The sequence below is a fragment of the Mastigoproctus giganteus genome, chromosome 11 (assembly GCF_048544385.1).
Source record: "Mastigoproctus giganteus isolate SK-2022 chromosome 11, ASM4854438v1, whole genome shotgun sequence".
In the NCBI taxonomy this organism is placed as follows: Eukaryota; Metazoa; Arthropoda; class Arachnida; order Uropygi; family Thelyphonidae; genus Mastigoproctus; species Mastigoproctus giganteus.
This window is the reverse complement of record NC_143585.1, coordinates 155,605,449-155,629,078: the sequence shown is the minus strand read 5'-3', so window position 1 is coordinate 155,629,078 and position 23,630 is coordinate 155,605,449. Positions and strand designations below refer to the sequence as shown.

At 40.3% G+C, this 23,630-nt stretch overlaps 1 protein-coding gene across 1 annotated transcript in view; it reads right to left on the bottom strand.

Annotated features, from left to right (window-relative positions):
- The window catches only part of LOC150078523 (MAM and LDL-receptor class A domain-containing protein 2-like), a 765,548-nt gene that overhangs the window by 79,515 nt on the left and 662,403 nt on the right, over positions 1–23,630 (bottom strand). The window contains exon 27 of the mRNA XM_090384594.1: positions 18,279–18,419. Coding sequence (XP_090240720.1) covers positions 18,279–18,419 — 141 coding nt within the window. The remainder of the gene's footprint in view (positions 1–18,278; positions 18,420–23,630) is intronic.

Below are 23,630 nucleotides of genomic sequence, written 5' to 3'. Positions count from 1 at the left end.
GTGGAGTCCCTCAGGGTTCAGTGTTGGGTCCATTATTGTTTTCTGTATTTATAAATGATATTGATGATGGTATATCAAGCTTAATGTCCAAGTTTGCAGAAGATACAAAGGTTGGCAGGGTTGTCAATGACACTACTGACACTATGCTGCTGCAACAGGATCTGGAAAGGTTGAGCAGATGGGCTGAGAGGTGGCAAATGAAGTTTAACATTGACAAATGTAAAGTACTACACATGGGAAACAGCAACCCCAGAGCAACGTATCAACTCTGTGGTACTACACTGACAGTGGTAGAGAATGAAAGGGACTTGGGGGTGGTTGTGCAGGCAGATATGAAGTTCTCTGAGCACTGCAGATGGGCTGCAAGAGTAGCTCATGGAGTATTGTCAATGATATACAGGAATTTTTCCAGCAGGGATAAGGAGGTGATTATTCCATTGTATAAGGCAATGGTCAGGCCACACCTAGAGTACTGTATACAGGTCTGGAGGCCTCATTTCAAGAAGGATGTAGAGCTGCTGGAACGAGTACAGAGAAGGGCAACAAGATTAGTGAATGGAACAAAGGGGGTGCTCTTACGAAGAAAGGCTTAAGTTTTGCAAATTACAGTGTCTGGAGACTAGGCACCAGCGAGGAGATCTGATAGAGGTGTATAAAGCCTTGAATGGTTTAAGCATGCTCAATGCTGATGGGATTCTTCCACTAGCTCAGAAAAATCACCTGAGAGGGCATAAATTCAAATTGAGGAAAGACAGATGTAGGATAGACATGCGGAAATTTGCCTTTAGCCAGCGGGTGGTTGGTTGGTGGAACAGACTTCCATCCCTTGTGGTGGAGGTTGATAGCCTAAATAAGTTTAAGGCTCAGCTGGACAGGTATTTTGAACGAACAGAGGGGTGAAGTGGAAGTGGGTTTTTTTTTTTTTTTGGCTGATGCTGCATAAGCTTGCTTTCTTGCATCAAATGCCTCAACTAATGCTAATGCTAATGCTAATAGAAGTTAATCTCACAGGTCTATAATTACTTGTGTCAGTCCAGTCTATGGGTACCTCCTTTTAATCCAAGGAAGCTCTCATAATTATGGCTAAGTGTTTGCTTACTTCCTTTAATATAAATGGATAAATCCCATCCAACACGGGTGTCTTTCTTGCGTTTATCTTCAACAATTTCTCCTCCACTTTACTCTCAGTTATTACAAGATTATCTAGTTTACTGCCAGAGTTGAATACACCTCTGGCATTCCCCTCGCTGAATAAATCCTCATGTGTGAATGTTGATGCAAAATATTCATTTAGTTTGTTAGCTACCTGAGCAGGATTATCAATAGTTGAACCATCGATATCAAATGGACCAATCTGTTTCATCCCCTTCCTTCTAGAGTTTACATAAGTAAAGAACTCTTTTCTGTTATTCTTTGCATCCTTTGCCAAAGGTTTCTCGTAATCTGCCTTCGCCTGCCTAACCTCCTTTGTAACTTGGTTACAGATCAACTTATATCTATCATAGGCTTCTGTGTCACTTGTTAATTTATATGTATCCTAAGCATTTTTCTTCTCTGCCATATGTCTCATTAATTGATCTAACATCCATTTAGGCTTAAACTTTGAACAATATTTCTTAGTTGGTATGGAAAGCCTAGCAGCTTCCAAGATAAGTTCCCATTTTCAATTTGCTTTCGGTAACATCATCAGTTGGTCCCACTGTATAGAATTTAAATACAGTCTCAGACCATCGTAGTCGCCTGTATGAAAGCAATATCCCTTCCCTTCCCTTTACCCCTGATGGTAGTTAATTCTTTGAGTAAATCCCATTTCAAAACACTGTGATCACTACCAACTAGTGGGTCCTTTATCTGCAGATTCTTAATGCATGAAGAATTACTACTGATAATCAGATCAAGAGTATTACTCCCTCTAGTTGCCTCCCGAACATACTGATGTAGAAAACAATCATCCAATAAATCCACAAAAGCCTTGTTAGTGTGTGAGTGACCAGCCCCCAAATTCCAGTCAATATCTGGGAAATTAAAATCTCCCATTATAAGACTCTCTGATTTACTGGTACACTCTATTTCCCTGTAGAGTTTCTTATTATACTCATCAGAGTCATTAGGCCTATAGCACACTCCTACTCTCAATTTTGATCTCCCAATGCTTATGTCACACCAAACTGACTCGACACTGCACTGTCCAGTGATGTCCACTGGCTTCACTTCCTTGGATTTTATGTATTTCTTAACTAATAGCATAACCGCTCCTCCCTTCCTATCCTGTCTATCCTTTCTGTAGACGTTGTACTCCCCAAATTCCAGTTCTGCATTCCTTATATTTGTGTTACACCACGTCTCTGATATCCCAACAATATTCACCTTTGATGCTTTGAGCAATACCTCAAATTCATAAAATTTATTTACCAAACTCCTAGCATTGGTGTACACAGAAGTATACATGCACCCGTTCTTTTTCTTAGCTACACTAACACAACCCATGTGTTTACTTCTACTGCAATGACTCCCAGCAGGCTCTGAAATATCCTGCATCTTGTTTTCCAGGCTTCTCCTCATTCCAATAGAAGCAGTGCAAGAATCACTTTCACCTCTGCCAGTGGCTACTGTTAAACTATTAGACCTTGTATCCCCCCAAGCTTGCAGTTTTCCGACCCACCTAACACTGCCTCGATAGCATCAGCAAATATTCTTGCACCCTTTCTATTTAAGTGTATCCCATCCCTGTAGAAGCAGTCCCTTCTGTTAAAAAGTACAGATCAGACTGAAAAAAAGTCTACCCCTTGAGCCTCGCACAATCTTTCCAGAGGTGAATTGATCGACACGGCTCTCATCATATACTCCCTCCTATCTTGTCTGGGCAGAATTGCAGACACTTTCAACTTGAACCCTAATTCATGACTTTTTTTGAACAGTGACCTGTACTTGTTAAGTAATTCTGCCGGTCTCCTACTCTAAATATAATTAGTGCCAACGTGTAAAATTATATCACATTTTATGCCCTTAAAAGATGATATCCACTCTACAATGTCATCAACCTTTGCCCCTGGCAAGAATGTCCCATGTGATTTTCTTCTCTGCCATGAGTCTGATTAGTTCATTTGACATCCATTTAGGCCTAAACCTTGAACAGTATTTCTTAGTTGGTATGAAAAGCCTAGTAGCTTTCAAGATTAATTCCTTGAATGTTCCAGTTTAGAATCTGCTGTTGGTTATATCATCAGCTGGTCCCACTGTATAGAATTTAAAAAATCTACGAGACCACTGTACTGACCTTTACAAAAGGACAAACCTTGATTTTACCTCTGATGGCAGTTAAATCTTTAAGTAAATGTCACATCAGTATACTCCGATCACTGCCACCTAGTGGTACCTTTATCTGTAATTCTTAATGCATGAATTAAGAAATGAGATGCTCAGATGAATGCAATCTTAGTGTTTGTTTCAACTTTGACCACAAGGTCCAGGGCTGACCAATTTTTTCTGAAATCAAATTGATTTTCAGAAATTTGATTTTTGGAGTCAAGATACCAGGTGAGTCAATGGTGAATTATTTTTTCTAGGGTTTTACTTAAGCAGCTGGTGAGGAAAATTGGTGTATAGTTTTGAGGAACAGAATGATCTTTCCTGGGTTTGGAAATTGCCAATATATAGGAGTAATGTCAGGAATTGGGGAAAGAATGTTCAAGGAAGATGCGATTAAAAAAGGTCAGCAGTGAAGAGGCTGATTTTTTCATCTAAGTGTTGAAGCATTATGTAATATATTCTGTTGGGGCCTGCATGACTATTGATTGTAGGTTAAAGAACACATAGGTCTGAAGTTCAGTTGGGATTTTTTGAGCTCATAATTTGATCCTCTGGAGTGATGGATCATATGCTATTCTTAGGGCATTCACTACCTCTGCAGGAGAAGAAATCTCCTGCCCATCTAGCTGAAAAATGGGATAGGATAATGGGTGAAATTTGCCATTTAGCTGTTTTATTTTTCTCAGTATTATTCTATTATCAGTGTTTTTATTAATTGAGCTTGGAAATGAAATCCAAGAGTCTCTTTCAGCTTTGTTCCTAATGTGATGGGCCTTGACTTTAAGTTTTTTGTAGTTTATTAGATTGATTATAGGAGAATGTTTGTGAAACAGACTGCACACTAGGTTTATTTTTTTTTGCACACTTACACTCTTCGTTCCACCAATAATTTATGGTTCTATTGATAGTTCACTGTGATTGTGGAATTACAGTAGATGCAGCAGCCAGTATTTGTCTTGTAATGTGACTGGTAACTGTGTTGATAGGACAGGTTTCAATGATCTGATTATCAAAGGACACATAGAAAGGGTGCAAGAATATTTGCTGATGCTATCGAGGCAGTGTTAGGTAGGTCGGAAAACTGCTATCTTGGGGGATACAAGGACTAATAGTTTAACAGTAGCCGCAGGATGAGGTGAAGGTGATTCTTGCACAACTTCTATTAGAATAAGTAGCAACCTGGAGTGAAGGGGTGTTGGGGGTTACAGGGATGGATGGCAGTCATCGTGAAATAGGTGGGTATATGGGAGGTGTTAAGGTGAATAGGAATAGGAGCATGCATACTAATTCTAGAAGTATAGTAAATAAATTTGATGAATTTGAAGTGTTGGTCAAGACATCAAAGGTGGATATTGTTGGTGTCACACAGATATAAGGAATGCAGAATTGAAATTTGGGGAGTACAATGTATGCAGAAAGGATAGACAGGATAGGAAGGGAGGAGGTGTTATACTGTTAATTAAGAAAAACATAAAATCAAAAGAAGTGCATCCAGTTGATAAAGATGAACAGTGCACTGTTGAGTTAGTTTGGTGTGACAAGCACTGCAAAAGCAAAAATAAGAGTAGGAGTGTGTTAAAGGCCTAATGACTCGAATGAGTACAATAAACAATTGTACAGAGAAATAGAGTGGGTTAGTAAATCAGAATGTCCTATAATGGGGGATTTTAACTTCCCAGATATTGACTGGAACTTGTGGGTTGGTCACTCACACACTAGTCAAACTTTTGTGGATTAATTGGATGATTGTTTTCAGCAGCAGCAGCATGTTCGAGAGGCAACCAGAGAGAATAATACTCTTGATCTGGTTATCAGCAGTGATCATTTGTGTATTAAGAATTTGCAGATAAAGGAACCACTAGGGGGCAGTGATCACAGTGTACTGATGTGGGATTTACTTAAGGATTTAATTACCAACAGGGGTAAAGGAAAGGGTTTTTGCTTCCGTAAAGGTGAGTACAGTGGTCTCAGAAAGTTTTTAAATTCTGTACAGTAGTCTCAGAAAGTTTTTAAATTCTGTACAGTGGGATCAACTGAGGATGTTACCAACAGTAAATTCTAAGTGGGAAGCATTTAAGGAATTAATCGTGGATGCTACTAAAAGTTTCATACCTATTAAGAAATATTGTTCAACGTTTAGGCCTAAATGGTTATCTAATGAACTGATGAGACTCGTAACAGAGAAGAAAAATTCATGGGATGCATATAAATTATCAAGCGACTCAGAAATCTATGGCAGATAAAAGCTAGTCTGTAATCAGGTAACAAAGGAGGTTAGGCAGGCGAAGGCAGATTACGAGAAATCCTTGGCAAAAGATGCTAAGAAAAACAGCAAGGATTTCTTTTCTTATATAAACTGTAAAAGGAAGGGGTTGAATCTGATTGGCACACCTGACATCGATGGTTTGATTATTGATGATCCGGCTCAGATAGCAAACAAACTGAATGAGTATTTTGCATCTACATTTACACATGAGGAATTCTTAAGGTTTGAAAATGGCAGAAGGTTATCAAATTGTAGCAGGACACTTAATGATTTTGTAATAACTGAGAGCAAAGTAGAGGAAAAACTGTTGAAGTTAAACATAAGAAAAGCACCTGGGGTGGATGGGATCTATCCAGCTGCCTCCTTTAATATAAATTAAAGGAGGCAGCAAAGGAACTAAACACACCCTTAGCCATAATTATGAGAGCATCCTTGGACTCAGGGGAGGTTCCCACGGACTGGAGATGTGCAAATGTAATCCCAATTCACAAAGGGGGATCGAAGGGTGACACGAGTAATTACAGACCAGTTAGTTTAATTTCTGTTCCGGGTAAAATAATGGAGTCACTGGTTAAAGATGCATTGCAGGATCATCTAGACAAGACTGCAACAATAATTCGGACACAGCATGGGTTTGTTAAGGGAAAGTCTTGTCTGACAAATTTGATTGGTTATTATGATGTGGTTACAAAGGAACTGGATGCAAAAAATAATTTTGATATCATACATTTGGATTTCAGGAAAGCTTTTGACACTGTTGTGCATGGAAGACTATTGTACAAATTGGAACAGAATGGTATTAAGGGTAAATTGCTACAATGGATAAAAGGATGGTTAAGTGGGAGAAGACAGAGGATGGTAATCAATTGGTGCTGCTCTTCTTGGACTAATGTTATTAGTGGAGTCCCACAGGGTTCGGTGTTGGGTTCACTGTTGCTTTGTATATTTATCAATGATATTGATGAAGGTATATCGGGCTTAATGTCAAAGTTTGCGGATGATACAAAGGTTGGCAGGGTTGTTAATGACAGTAATGGCAGTGTGCTACTGCAAAGGATCTAGATAATTTGGGCAGATGGGCTAAGAAGTGGCAACAACTGAAGTTTAACCTTGATAAATGCAAAGTATTGTATATGGGCAGAAGTAACCCCAGAGAAATGGATCAACTGTGTGGTACTACACTTAAGGTGGTAGAAAATGAAAAAGACCTGGGAGTAATTGTGCAGTCAGATATGTAGTTTTCTGAGCAATGCAGACAGGCTGCCAGGGCAGGTCATGGGGATTTGTTAATGATATATAGGAATTTTGCTAGCAGGGTTCTGTTTGACACACTCCCGAGCCACTTACGCTTCCGATACGTGCACATGGGGAATACCGACCATGTGACTGATGGATCACGTGCATAAGTGCCATGGGCCTGCTACTTAAGAATGTGTCATTGCAGTAATAGTACACTGTTGAAGAAGGAGACAGCAGTCTCCGAAAGCTTCAGTATATTTTTAATTATTTTTAACGATTTTAGCCTTGCTTTTAATTGTTTTATCATAATTTATTGTAATATTTTAGTTTTCTGATAGTGTATCACAGTATTTTAATATATTTTATTATATTTTATTTATACACCTCTATCAGATCACCTCGCCGATGCCTAGTCTCCAGACTCTGTAATTTGCAAAACTTAAGCCTTTCTTCGTAAGAGCACCCCTTTGTTCCATTCACTAATCTTGTTGCCCTTCTCTGTACTCGTTCCAGCAGCCCTACATCCTTCTTGAAATGAGGCCTCCAGAACTGTATACAGTACTCTAGGTGTGGCCTGACCATTGCCTTATACAAGGGAATAATCACCTCCTTATCCCTGCTAGAAAAATTCCTATATGTCATTGACAATACATAATGAGCTACTCTTGCAGCCCGTCTGCATTTCTCAGAGAACTTCATATCTGCCTGCACAACCACCCCCTGGTCCTTTTCATTCTCTACCACTGTCAGTGTAGTACCACAGAGTTGATACGTTGGTCTGGGGTTGCTGTTTCCCATGTGTAGTACTTTACATTCATCAATGTTAAACTTCATTTGCCACCTTTCAGCCCATCTGCTCAATCTTTCCAGATCATGTTGCAGCAGCATAGTGTCAGTAGTGTCCTTGACAACCCTGCCTACCTTTGTATCGTCTGCAAACTTCGACATTAAGCTTGATATACCATCATCAATATCATTTATAAATACAGAAAACAATAATGGACCCAACAATGAGCCCTGAAGGACTCCACTAATAACATTAGTCCACGATGAGCAGTGTCCATTGATTACCACTCTCTGTCTTCTCCCCCTCAGCCACCCCTTTATCCACAGCAGCAATTTGCCTCCAATGCCACACTGCTCCAATTTATGCAGCAGTCTTCCATGTGCAACAGTATCAAAAGCCTTTCTAAGATCCAAGTATATAATATCAAAGTTATTCCCTGCATCCAGTTCCTTTGTGACTGCATCATAGTATCCAATCAAATTGGTCAGGCAAGACTTCCCCTTAACAAAACCCTGCTGTGTCCGAGCTATAACTGAAGTCTTGTCTAGATGATCCTGCAGTGCTTCTTTAACCAGAGCATCCATTAATTTTCTTGGAACAGAAGTTAACCTCACAGGTCTATAATTACTTGTGTCAGTCTTTGATCCTCCTTTGTGAATTGGGGTCACATTTGCACATCTCCAGTCTGTGGGTAGCTCCCCTGAGTCCAAGGAAGCCCTCATAATTATGGCTAAGGGTTTGCTAACTTCCTCTGCTGCCTCCTTTAATATAACTGGATAGATCCCATCCACCCCTGGTGCCTTTCTTGTGTTTATCTTCAACAATTTCTCCTCCACTTTACTCTCAGTTATTACAAGATTCTCTAGATTACTGCTAAAGTTGAATACACCTCTGGCTTTCACCTCGCTAAATAACTCCTCATGTGTGAATGTCGATGCAAAATATTCATTTAGTTTATTAGCTACCCGAGCAGGATCATCAACAGTTGACCTATCGATATCAAGTGGACCAATCTGATTCATCCCCTTCCTTCTAGAGTTTACATAAGTAAAGAACTCTTTGCTGTTTTTCTTTGCATCCCTTGCCAAAGATTTCTCGTAATCTGCCTTCGCCTACCTAACCTCCTTGGTAACTTGGTTACAGATCAACTTGTATCTATCATAGGCTTCTGTGTCATGTGTTAATTTGTATGTATCGCATGCATGTTGTTTCTTCTCTGCCACATGCCTCATTAGTTCATCTGACATCCATTTAGGCCTAAACCTTGAACAATATTTCTTAGTTGGTATGTAAAGCCTAGTAGCTTCCAAGATAAGTTCTTTGAATGCTTCCCATTTTCCATTTGCTGTTGGTAACATCATCAATTGGTCCCACTGTATAGAATTTAAATACTGTCTCAGTCCATCGTATTCGCCTTTATGAAAGCAATAACCCATCCCTTTACCCCTAATGGTAGTTACCTCTTTGAGTAATTCCCACTTCAGCACACTGTGATCACTGCCACCTAGTGGTTCATTTATCTGCAGATTCTTAATGCATGAAGAATCACTGCTGATAATCAAATCAAGAGTATTCTTCCCTCTATTTGCCTCCCGAACATGCTGATGTAGAAAACAATCATCCAATAAATCCACAAAAGCCTTGCTAGTGTGTGAGTGATCAGCCCCCAAATTCCAGTCAATATCTGGGAAATTAAAATCTCCCATTATAAGACTCTCTGATTTACTGGCCCACTCTATTTCCCTGTACAGTTTCTTATTATGCTCATCAGAGTCAGTAGGCCTATAGCACACTCCTACTCTCAATTTTGATCTCCCAATGCTTATGTCACACCAAACTGACTCGACACTGCACTGTCCAGCGTTGTCGACTGGCTTCACTTCCTTGGATTTTATGTATTTCTTAACTAATAGCATAACCCCTCCTCCCTTCCTATCCAGTCTATCCTTTCTGTAGTCATTGTACTCCCCAAATTCCAGTTCTGCATTCCTTATATCTTTGTGACACCACGTCTCTGATATCCCAACAATATCTGCCTTTGATGTTTTGAGCAATACCTCAAGTTCATCAAATTTATTTACTAAACTCCTAGCATTGGTTTACACGCAACTATATATGCACCTATTTCTATTCTTAGCTACCCTAACACAACCCATGTGTTTACATGTACCACAATGACTCCAGCAGTCTCTGAAATATCCTGCATCTTGTTTTTCAAGCTTCTGCTCATTCCAATAGAATCAGTGCAAGAATCTCTTTCACCTCTACCAGTGGCTACTGTTAATCTATTCGTCTTTGTCTCCCCCCAAGCTAGCAGTTTTCCGACCCACCTAACACTGCCTCGATAGCATCAGCAAATATTCTTGCACCTTTCTATTTAAGTGTATCCCATCCCTGTAGAAGCATTCTCTCCTGTTAAAAAGTACAGTCCAGGCTGAAAAAAATTCTACCCCTTGAGCCTTGCACAATCTTCCAGGGCCGAATTGATCGAAATGAAATTTGTGTAGTTATACAATACAATTTTGCAAGAGGTTTGTCAATAGACAAATGCACAAATGAAATGCATTTCTTCTAATTCATATTTACTGCTAAACCATGACATCATACCATTACTCTCAACACCTCTATTGGATACTCATCATAACTGTACAGACTCAAGCCAGCAAAGCTGTGCAACCATAATTTTTTTTTTTTTTTAAGTATGATTCAGATTCTGATTGCTGTGTCAGACTGCAAGTGCAGGTGCAAAACTGTAATAGCCTATAATTGTTGCCTTTTCAAGAAAGGGTGATTAGTAACTCCATTAGCTTTATCAAAATTTTTATTTTTCCTAATTTTTTGCAATCCCCTAAAATTTTTACGCAACCCCTGGGGATTGAAACCCATAGTTTAAGAAGCCGTGCTATATCTCTCAGATATAGAATGCTTTGACACACGTATGTTTAAAGGATATTAAATTTTTGGTGGTAAGATATCAGCAGAATATCCCCTCTGCTTTGTTCTGTGCTTTTCTTACCACTGTGCATTTTGAATTCCACCAGGGTTTTTGGTTTGTTAGTTGTTTGTTATTTGGTTTTTAGGACCACCATTAGCAACTAAGGCCATACTGCTCCGGGATATGCGGTGGTCATTTCTTGGTCACGGTGGTATTTGGTGGTCACGGGCTCAAATCCCAGTTTAATCAAGAAACGTGTGGTATGCACTACTGCTCCCGGCTATGGAAGCACCCAGGGTTTTTGGAAATAGTGAAAACCGTGTAGACATTTTTGGAATTACAACTGCTGATAATGACAATTCCTTCTGTAATGTATGAATGAAACTGCATTATTGATGGGCTGCTGGCTGACTTGTGATGTCAAATTGACATTCAAAGGCATTCCAGTAGGCCTTATCAAACTTCCACTGAGATATTTCTGATAATCTTTTGTTCAGTCAGAAGAGATATCACAGGCAGGTGGTCACTCTGATAGGGATTTTCTTCAAACTCCCATGTGAGAAGGGGAGAAGATGGAGAGATCAATGGCAATAAATGTAGGGATAGGTGTGTGAGAAAAGGTGTTCATGCTGCCATTTAGGAGAGAGAGAGAGAGCCCATTATTTTCAGTCATGTGCCTAATTTTACAGCCCCTCTTATCATTGTTTTCCCTCAGAGTATTATGTACATTAAAATCTCCTAATAAAAGAACAGGAACAGGCAGTTTCACAATGAGATTGTCAAGGTCTCTTTGGGAGATGCTTATCCCCATGTGGCAAAAATACTGAACACCGTTAGGAAAAACCCCTACAAACAGGAGAATAGCAATCACTTCTATGTTGGTTGTAAGAGGAATTACTTGGAAAGGGGTATGGATGCCCAATAGGACGGTGACTCCACCATGAGCAGGTCCAACCCCAGTTCTGCCTTTATGTATTATGCTGACATTACGTAAGGTAGGGTCTTCGTTTGCTTTTAGATATGTCTTCTTCAAACAGACACATGCTGGCTTGTGTCTGTGGAGGAGGGCCTTCTGTTGGAATCCATGGCAATTCCGCTGTATAAATTTGTACTGCTGCAGAACCATCTGCCAGATGGTTCTGAAGTGCTGTGGCCTTTGCTTTCTCCATCTGGGATTTATCCATTTTTGTAAAGAATGGACATTGTTCATATCTTCCTCTGCAAAAAGTTCCAAAGCCTTTTGTTTCCTTCACCTCTATCTCCATGTTTACATTTGAATCTGAATTTTTAGTTTTCTACATGCTACTTTGTTTAGCATTAGTATTAGCATTAGTAGAGGCATATGATGCAAAAAACCAAGCTTATTCAGCATCAGCCAAAAAAAAAAAAAAAAAAACACATCACTCCCATTTCACCCCTCCGTTCGTTCGAAATACCTGTCCAGTTGAGCCTTAAATTTGTTTCGGCTATCAACTTCAACAACAAATGATGGAAGTCGGTTCCACCAATCAACCACCCGTTGGCCAAAGGCAAATTTCTGCACATCTATCCGACATCCGTCCTTCCTCAATTTGCATTTATGCCTTCTGAGGTGATTATTCCGAGCAAGAGGAAGAATCCCATTGGCATTGAGCATGCTCAAACCATTCAAGGCCTTATACACCTCTATCAGATCACCTCGCAGGTGCCTAGTCTCCAGACTCTTTAATTTGCAAAACATAAGCCTTTCTTCGTAAGAGCAACCCTTTGTTCCATTCACTAATCTTGTTGCCCTTCTCTGTACCCGTTCCAGCAGCTCTACATCCTTCTTGAAATGAGGCTTCCAGACCTGTAAACAGTACTCAAGATGTGGCCTAACCATTGCCTTATACAAGGGAATATAATCACCTCCTTATCCCTGCTAGAAAAATTTCTGTATATCATTGACAATACACCATGAGCTACTCTTGCAGCTCGTCTGCACTGCTCAGAGAACTTCATATCTGCCTGCACAATTAGCCCCAGGACCTTTTCATTCTCCACCACTGTCAGTGTAGTACCGCAGAGTTGATACGTTGCTCTGGGGTTACTGTTTCCCATATGTAGTACTTTACATTTATCAATGTTAAACTTCATTTGCCACCTCTCAGCCCATCTGTTCAACCTTTCCAGATCCTGTTGCAGCAACATAGCGTCAGTAGCCTTAACAACCCTGCCAACCTTTGTATCATCTGCAAACTTGGACATTAAACTTGATATCCCATCATCAGTATCATTCATAAACACCGAAAACAACAACGGACCAAACACCGAACCCTGAGGAACTCCACTAATAACATTAGTCCACGTTGAGCAGTGTCCATTGATTACCACACTCTGTCTTCTGCCACACAACCATCCCCTTATCCATAGCAGCAATTTGCCTCCAGTGCCACACTGCTCCAATTTGTGCAGCAGTCTTCCATGTGCAACAGTATCAAAAGCCTTTCTAAGATCCAAATATATAATATCAAAGTTATTCCCTGCATCCAGTTCTTTTGTGACTACATCATAGTATCCAATCAAATTGGTCAGGCAAGACCTGCCCTTAACAAAACCATGTTGCATCTGAGCTATAACTGAATTCTTGTCTAGATGATCCTGCAGTGCTTTTTTAACCAGTGCCTCCATTAATTTTCCTGGAACAGAAGTTAAACTAACAGGTCTATAATTACTTGTGTCAGCCTTTGATCCTCCTTTGTGAATTGGGGTTACATTCGCACATCTCCAGTCTCTGGGTACCTCCCCTGAGTCCAAAGAAGCTTTCATAATTATGGCTAGGGGTTTCCTTACTTCCTTTGCCGCTTCCTTTAATATAACTGGATAGATCCCATCCACCCCAGGTGACTTTTTTATGTTTATCCTCCACTTTCCTCTCAGTTATTACAAAATCATCTAGCTAGCTGCCAATGTCTACTTTACCTACGTCATTCTCCTTCCTGAATAACTCCTCATGCGTGAATGTAGATGCAAAATATTCATTTAGATTTTTAGCCACCTGAGCAGGATCCTCAACTGTTGAACCATCAATATCCAGTGGACCAATCTGATTCATCCCTTTCCTTCTTGAGTTTAAATAGGTAAAGAACTCTTTTCTGTTTTTTTTTGCATCCTTTGCCAAAGATTTTTCGTAGTCTACCTTTGCCTGCCTAATCTCCTTTGTGACTTGGTTACAGACCAACTTATATCTATCATAGGCTTCCATGTTGCCCATTAATTTGTATGCATTCCATGTATGTATGTATGTATGTATGTATTCCATTTCTTCTCTGTCACATGTCTCATTAGTTCATCTGACAACCATTTAGGCCTAAACCTTGAACGATATTTCTTAGTTGGTATGTAAAGCCTGGTAGCTTCCAAGATTAGTTCCTTGAATGCTTCCCATTTTGAGTTTGCTGTTGGTAACATCATCAGTTGGTCCCACTGTATAGAATTTAAATACTGTCTCAGACCATCATAGTCGCCTTTACGAAAACAAAACCCTTCCCTTTACCTCTGATGGTAATTACTTCCTTGAGTAAATCCCACTTCAACACACTGTGATCACTGCCACCTAGTGGTTCATTTATCTGCAGATTCTTAATGCATGAAGAATCACTACTGATAATCAGATCAAGAGTATTGCTCCCTCTTGTTGCCTCACGAACATGCTGATGTAGAAAACAATCATCCAATAAATCCACAAAAGCCTGGCTAGTGTGTGAGTGACCAACCCACTGGGAAATTAAAATCCCTCATTATAAGACTCTCTGATTTACTGGCCCACTCCATTTCCCTGTACAATATCTTATTATACTCATCAGAGTCATTAGGCCTATAGCACACTCCTACTCTCAATTTTGATTTCCCTATGCTTATGTCACACCAAACTGACTCGACACTGCCCTGTCGATCGATGTCGACTGGCTTCACTTCCTTGGACTTTATGTGTTTCTTAACTAATAGCATAACCCCTCCTCCCCTCCTGTCCTGTCTATCCTTTCATTGTATTTCCCAAATTCCAGTTCTGCATTCCTTATATCTGTGTGACACCACGTCTCTGATATCCCAACAATATCTGCCTTTGATGTTTTGAGCAATACTTCAAATTCATCAAATTTATTTACCAAACTCCTAGCATTGGTGTACACGCAAGTATGCATGCATGCACCTGTTTCTATTCTTAGCTACCCTAACGCAACCCATGTGTTTACTTGTACCTCAATGACTCCCAGCAGTCTCTGAAATATCCTGCATCTTGTTTTTCAGGCTTCTGCTCGTTTCAATAGAAGCAGTGCAAGAATCACTTCCACTTCTGCCAGTGGCTACTGTTAATCTATTACTCCTTGTATCCCCCCCCCATCTAGCAGTTTTCCGACCCACCTAACACTGCCTCGACAGCATCAGCAAAAATTGTTGCACCCTTTCTATTTAAGTGTATCCCATCCCTGTAGAAGCAGTCTCTCCTGTTAACAAGTACAGACCAGGCTGAAAAAAATTCTACCCCTTGAGCCTTGCACAATCCCTCCAGGGCCGAATTGATCGACAAGGCTCTCATCATATACTCCTTCCTATCGTGTCTGGGCAGTATTGCAGACACTTTCAAATTCAACCCTAATTCACGGCTTTTTTTCAACAGTGACCTGTACTTGCTAAGTAATTCCGCCAGTCTCCTACTCTTAATATCATTAGTGCCAACGTGTAGAACTATATCACCTTTTGTGCCCTTAAAAGATGATATCCGCTCTACAACGTCATCAACCTTTGCCCCTGGCAGACATACCCTGGTCCTATTCCACCTATCCTTTTTACAAAGCATGTTCCCCGTTTCCCTGACAATAGAGTCACCAACAACTACTAGTTCCTGTGGGACGTGGGACCATCGCATTCTGCCTAGGGGGCTGCCTCTGTGTTGCATGATGACCAAGTGCAAGTTCTGGCATTGTTGTGGGCAGCTGAGAGCTTGATGGGGCCCTCAATTTATTTCCTTCGAGGGCATCCACCCTGTCCTTCAAGCTCTCATAAAGGCCCATAACAACGATGAGTTGTCGCCTGATTTCCCTGCACTCCTTACATCGTGCACACAAAGACATCCCCCTAGGCAGTATCATGTCCCGTACCCGACTGCTCCACAAACATCAAGCAAACAGTTTATTTTAAAAGACTGTGATTCAGAGGGCAACTGCCCTCCTCAGTTCTCCCCTGAGCCACGGCACTCCCATTAGCTTGAGCCTTTTGCTTTGCTGCTCTGGTCTGAGTCATGATTCCGATTTAATTCAATAAAATTTCAATTTCAGAACAAAATTAAATCCTTAAGTTATATGACAAACTGTTATAACGCTATATTTATTTTTTCGGTATCGAGTGTTTTCTACGAGTTCCCTTTATACAACTTCCGTATCCCGTGTACCACTATAGTTATGTATTAATTATTTGTTACGGTTAAGTCGTTATATATATATATATACATAGAGTTAAAAGTACAATTTAATTGGCAATAAAGTTTATCAATATTAATAGATTTACTGATTAATTGACAATATTATATTATGCACTACACTACACTAAGCTTATGCTATCGTGTAAAAATGGCGGGAATTCACGAATGGTACTTCTACGGACTCGTAAGTATTGATTAGCTTCCAAATCTCGCTATCTCAATTTAGAATAAAGTAAGGATCCTGACTAGGTCTATAATCTACTTATAGAAGATAATTTGATATAATAATTGGTTAATAAATCGACTAAATTTGGTTAAAAAAAAAAAACCTCTTGTTCAACGGAGCTGCAATTTGTAGCACGTGGATTTGATACCATTACCGATACTATGTTATACCTACAAAATCTCTGTCTAAGTTAAACTTTAAACTAAGTATCGTAACTAGGAATATAAAGCTACTCTAGAAAATAAGTTAATATGCCAATTTAAGCTAATAAATCAGAAAATAAATCAGGAAAAACTTCTCTGTTCCAAGAGCGTCAAAGAGCTTCGTCCGCACAGGCTAGCCTCGTTTCCGGACTCTGTTAGAGGTGGAGCAATAAGTGGTGTTGATATGGGAGTGGCATCTGGTTGGGTGATTTGAACTTGCTTTTGAATGTCCGGAAAGTAGCATGCAATGGGAGCAAAGGTGGAATTGTCATATCAGTTTGGGTTCCAACAGATTGCTTCCCTGCAGCCTTCTGAACATATGTGGGCTTATTGCTACTTATTGGCATTGCCACTTTTCTCACCTCCCGATAAGGAATATTTAGCTCTGCATTGTGTCATTGTATTTGCTTTTTTATACCGCTGGCATGCCCTTCGGTATGCAGGGTGCTTATATTGACAGTTGACACAATTAGATTAGGTTTGGTGGCTGTACAGGCTTTGCTTTCATGGTCTTTTGCACCGCAATGAGCACAGGCAGTCCATGGCAGGCCAACTGTGAATGCCCATATTTCTGGCATTTGAAACAGCACCTTTGGAATGTACGGCCTTACACTGCAATTTAGGTACTCAGCTTTTATTTAATTCGGAAATGGAGAATTTAATGCAAGAATGATGTTTCTGGTTGGTACTTTCCTATCCCTATGTGCAGAAATTCTACTCTGAACTAAACCTACTCCTTGTAGCTTTAGTTCACAGCAGATTTCCTCCTCAGTGACCTTAAGGAGGTCCCACTCTGAGATGACACCTCTTGATGAATTTAATGTTGTCATTTTTGGTTTCAATTAAGAGATCCCCAGAATGAAGCCTCTTAACTGATTTTGGGAACCTGCTAACCCCTCTGAAAAAGGGCGACATTTTTCCAATAGGTTTCTCGGTTTTAGTGTGCATGATTAAGAATCTTGGTATGAGACCTGGGGGGTGCTTCAGTTCTGGGTCTCTTTGCTGCACTGACATTGCCTGGACCTTTGTTTTTATTTTCAGATAGGGAACCATGTTAGGGCCACTGAAGAAAGAACTTGATCAGGATTCACAGTGTTTTTATTTTGGTTCAGTGCCCTGGCTCCTCACCCACCACAGAGCCCAAATGAGATGCTCACTACCCAGCAAGTGATATAAATGTGCTCAGGAATGGGGATATCAGAGCTACTCAGACACCACACCTGCACTGCCACCAGCCCAAGTCCTGTTCCTTGGACCACGAGGGTACAATATTGGCATGGCTAGTGAGTTCACCTTTGTAGGTCAACCCACTATCTGACTGGTCTGGCTCCGGATGACTTGTTGGAGTGGTGTGTTGAACCTGGGCCCCTCTCAACCACCAGGATCCTCCTTTTTGAGTTTCCATGGGTTGCAGCACATGGAAAACATGCCAGATTCCTATGATGTTAGCCTGTAACCTAGGCTGTGGGCATTGGATCTCAGTGATGCTAATTTGGAGGACCAGCAGCATCACTGGAAGATCCCCTCACCATGTACAGGTGATCACATACAGGAGAGGGTGGATGAGATCTACTCAATTATATTAAGGGAAGTAGCAAAGGAGTTACTCAAACCTTTAGGCATAATCATGAGAGCTGGAGAAAATGTGACTTTTTGAAAAAGACAGAGAAACTCTTCATCACCAACTGTATCACAATGGCAAAGGGTTAAGTATGTAAATAAAAGATAAGTTAGCTTTTGATTTGGCACGGTGAATCCAAGCCAAATCCAAAGAATTGGCAGCCATGTGACTGTAATATGAGATCAAGGAAAGGCAAATTAAGTCATAGAAAGGTAACCAATTCTTGCATAAAATAAACAAAGGGATATTTACCACAACCGAGTTCATCACTACCATCTTCACAATCAATAATGCAGTCGCATCTCCAATCTCCTGATATGCATATTTTATTTGCACATCTAAACTGATTTTTATAACAAGTCTCAGGTTCTCCTGTTGGTATACTAGCATCACCTGTGAAAAACAATATACAAATATTAATGAATTTAACCATTTAACCAATGAACAAAACCAGTGTTATGTTTAGTGAGCTTATCCAACTTCCCATTCTTGATGGGGGCTAACAACTACAACAAAAAGGCAGTTCCTAAGAATAAATAATTTTTAACATTTCTTGATCCTAACTGAGAGTGAGTGAGTGATCCTAACAGCAAAATAGGTTATATGATTAATTATTATTATTTTTTTTTTAATGAAAAGTCCAAACACACAAGTATTAGAACCTGTAGTACCTTGCATGGGTTGAGATACTTTTGTTTCCGGGAAACATATGGAAAGTAAACTGTTCCACAGAACTCTTCCTTCATTGTTCTGTGTATTTGCTGGACAGGAAATAGATGCTAACTGGTTTTGTGTGTGTGTGTGTGTGTGTGTGTGAGAGAGAGAGAGAGAGAGAGAGAGAGAGAGAGAGAGAGAGAGAGAGAGAGAGAGAGAGAGAGAGAGAGAGAGAGAAAATAGACTTTCTAAGAGATGGGTCATTAATTAACCTAACTGTTCACTTTTTCAATAGCCCAGAAGCATGATCCCCTCAACATGGGCACCTCCTAGTGATGCTGCTGGCTTCCAGATTAGCATAACTAGGATTCAGTGCCCATATCTAAGATCCGGGGCCCAAAGTTACATCACTGGAATCCAGAGCCCATACCTGGGATCCAGGGTTACATCACTGGAATCCAGTGTCCATAACTAGGATCAAGTGTTACATCACTGGAATCCAGAATGTGGAAACTCGGAAAGGAGTTCGTGGTTGAGGGATACTCCTTTTCTGATGGGTTTCCTGGTCTGGCCTAACTGGGATCAATCATTGTGTGGTTCTTACTGCTAGGGTCAACAGCATATCAATAAGTCTCCATCTCTTTAGTCTTGGGACAGGACCTAGACTTACTGAAAATGTGCTTATGATGCACTAAGCAAACTAGCATCCCGTTTGCATATGCAGTACCTGCTAGTTCACAAGTAAGCATCTCCTTGTAGGTCTCCAGGGTTGATGAGGAAATTAGGACATTTGAAACTTTTCTTTACTCTTATGAGTAATTTTAATCTTTCTTCTTCTTCTGGGGCCCCTAACAAGGCTGCCTACCTGTTTGATTACACAAGATCCAAGGATATATCCTTGATGACACTACTTTTCCTTGTTCTCCATTCCACCACAAAGCGGGCAACCAGGAAAATGACACCCTTCTTCATGCAAAAAGCTTAGTGAGTTTTATGGTTTAAATGAGTTTTATCCAGAAAGGATTAGAAGGGCATGCAGAGCTCTGAAATCTGATAAAAGGCTGCATTAGCATTAGTTGAAGTATATGATAAAAGAAAGCAAGCTAATACAGCATCAGCCAAAAAAAAAAAAAAAAAAAAAACCCTTTCCATTTCACTCATCCAGTCACTCCAAATGTTTGTCTAGTTCAGCCTTAAATTTATTTAAGCTATCAACTTTCACAACAACAGATGGAAGTCTGTTCCAAGCAATCAACTACCTGCGGGTTAAAGGCAAACTTGTGGGCATCTATTCTACAACTGTCTTTCCTCAATCGGAATTTATGCCACCACAGGTTCTTAATCTGAGCAAGCAGAAGTATCCTGTCAGCATTGAGCCTGCTCAAACCATTCAAAGCCTTATAACACCTCAATCTGATCATGTTGCAGGTGCCTAGTCTCCAGATGCTGCAACTTACAGAACTTAAGCCTTTCTTCATAAACACACCCCTTTGTTCCTCTCACCAATCTTGCTCCCCTTCTCTGCACTCGTTCTAGCAGCTCTACATCCTTTCTAAAATGAGACCAGACCTGTATGGAGTACTGAAGGTGTGGCCTGCCCATTGCCTTATACAAAAGGATAATCACCTCCTTGTCTCTGCTAGCCAAATTCCTATATAACATTGACAAAACTCCATGACCTGCCCTGGCAGACCGTCTCTACTGCTCAGAGAACTTCTTATCTGACTGCACAATTACCCCAGGTCTTTTTCATTCTCCACCTACCTGAGTGTAGTACCACACAGTTGGTATGTTTCTCTTGGGTTACTGGTTCACATATGTAGTACTTTGCATTTGTCAATGTTAAACTTCAGTTGCCACTTCTCAGCCCATCTGCTTAACTTTTCGAGCTCCTGTTGCAGTAGCATACTGTCTTTAGTGTCATTAATAACCCTGCCAACTTTGTATCATCTGCAAACTTGGATATTAAGCCTGATATACCTTCATTGATATTAGCATTAGCATTAGCATTAGTAGAGGCATTTGATGCAAGAAAGCAAGCTTATGCAGCATCAGCCAAAAAAAACTAAAAAAAAAAAAAATAAATAATAAATAAATAAATAAAAAATAATAAATAAATAAATAAATAAAAAATAACCACTTCCACTTCACCCCTCTGTTCGTTCGAAATACCTGTCCAGCTGAGCCGTAAACTTATTTAGACTATCAACTTCCACGACAAGGGATGGAAGTTTATTCCACCAACCAACCACCCGCTGGCTAAAGGCAAATTTCCTCACGTCTATCCTACCTCTGTCTTTTCTCAATTTGAATTTATGCCCTCTCAGGTGATTATTCTGAGCAAGAGGAAAAATCCCATCAGCATTGAGCATGCTCAAACTTCAAGGCTTTATACACCTCTATCAGATTACCTCGCCGGTGCCTGGTCTCCAGACACTAATTTGCAAAACTTAAGCCTTTCTTCGTAAGAGCACCCCTTTGTTCCATTCACTAATCTTGTTGCCCTTCTCTGTACACGTTCCAGCATCTCTACATCCTTCTTGAAATGAGGCCTCCAGACCTGTATACAGTACTCTAGGTGTGGTCTGACCATTGCCTTATACAATGGAATAATCACCTCCTTATCCCTGCTAGAAAAATTACTATATATCATTGACAATACACCATGAGCTACTCTTGCAGCCCATCTGCACTGCTCAGAAAACTTCATATCTGCCTGCACAACCACCCCCAGGTCCCTTTCATTCTCTGCCACTGTCAGTGTAGTAGCACAGAGTTGATAGGTTGCTCTGGGGTTGCTGTTTCCCATATGTAGTACTTTACATTTGTCAATGTTAAACTTCATTTGCCACCTCGAAGCCCATCTGGTCAACCTTTCCAGATCCTGTTGCAGTAGCATAGAGTTAGTAGTGTCCTTGACAACTCTGCCAACCTTCGTATTGTCGGCAAACTTGGACATTAAGCTTGATATACCATCATCAATATCATTTATAAATACAGAAAACAATAATGGACCCAATACTGAACCCTGAGGAACCCCACTAATAACATTAGTCCACGATGAGCAGTGTCCATTGATTACCACTCTGTCTTCTCCCCCTCAACCACCCCTTTATAGCAATTTGCCTCCAATGCCACACTGCTCCAATTTGTGCAGCAGTCTTCCATGTGCAACAGTATCAAAAGCCTTTCTAAGATTCAAGTATATAATATCAAAGTTATTCCCTGCATCCAGTTCTTTTATGACTGCATCATAGTATCCAATCAAATTGGTCAGGCAAGACTTCCCCTTAACAAAACAATGCTGTGTCTGAGCTATAACTGAAGTCTTGTCTAGATGATCCTGCAGTGCTTCTTTAACCAGTGCCTCCATTAATTTTCCAGGAACAGAAGTTAAACTAACAGGTCTATAATTACTTGTGTCGTCCTTTGATCCTCCTTTGTGAATTGGGGTTACATTTGCACATCTCCAGTCCACGGGTACTTCCCCTGAGTCCAAGGAAGCTCTCATAATTATGGTTAAGGGTTTGCTTACTTCCTTTGCTGCTTCCTTTAATATAACTGGATAGATCCCATCCACCCCAGGTGCCTTTTTTGTATTTTTCTTCAACAATTTCTTTTCCACTTTACTCTCAGTTATTACACGATTCTCTAGCTTACTGCCAGAGTTGAATACAACTCTGGCATTCCTCTCGCTGAATTACTCCTCATGTGTGAATATCGATGCAAAATATTCATTCAGTTTGTTAGCTACCTGAGCAGGATCATCAACAGTTGACTCATCGATATCAAGTGGACCAATCTGATTCATCCCCTTCCTTCTAGAGTTTACATAAGTAAAGAACTCTTTGCTGTTTTTCTTTGCATCCCTTGCCAAAGATTTCTCGTAATCTGCCTTCGCCTGCCTAACCTCCTTTGTCACTTGGTTACAGATCAACTTGTATCTATCATAGGCTTCTGTGTCACGTGTTAATTTGTATGTATCCCATGCATTTTTCTTCTCTGCCATATGTCTCATTAGTTCATCTGACACCCACTTAAGCCTAAACCTTGAACAATATTTCTTAGTTGGTATGTAAAGCCTAGTAGTTTCCAAGATAAGTTCTTTGAATGCTTCCCATTTTGAATTTGCTGTTGGTAACATCATCAGTTGGTCCCACTGTATAGAATTTAAATACTGTCTCAGTCCATCGCAGTCTCCTTTACGAAAGCAATAACCCTTCCCTTTACCCCTAATGGTAGTTACCTCTTTGAGTAAATCCCACTTCAGCACACTGTGATCACTGCCACCTACTGGTTCATTTACCTGCAGATTCTTAATGCATGAAGAATCACTGCTGATAATCAAATCAAGAGTATTACTCTCTCTAATTGCCTCCCGAACATGCTGATGTAGAAAACAATCATCCAATAAATCCAGAAAAGCCTTGCTAATGTGTGAGTGACCAGGTCCCAAATTCCAGTCAATATCTGGCAAATTAAAATTTCCCATTATAAGACTCTCTGATTTACTGGCCCACTCTATTTCCCCGTACAGTTTCTTATTATACTCATTAGACCTATAGCACACTCCTACTCTCAGATTTGATCTCCCAATGCTTATGTCACACCAAACTGACTCGACACTGCACTGTCCAGCAATGTCGACTGACTTCACTTCTTTGGATTTTATGCATTTCTTAACTAATAGTATAACCCCTCCCCCTTCCTACCCTGTCTATCCTTTCTGTAGACATTGTACTCCCCAAATTCCAGTTCTGCATTCCTTATATCTGTGTGACACCACGTCTCTGAAATCCCCACAATATCTGCCTTTGATGTTTTGAGCAATACCTCAAATTCATCAAATTAAATATCATTAAAAAATACACAAAACAACAAAACACCAAACCCTGGGGGACTCCACTAATAACATTAGTCCATGTACAGCAGTGGCCATTTATTACTACT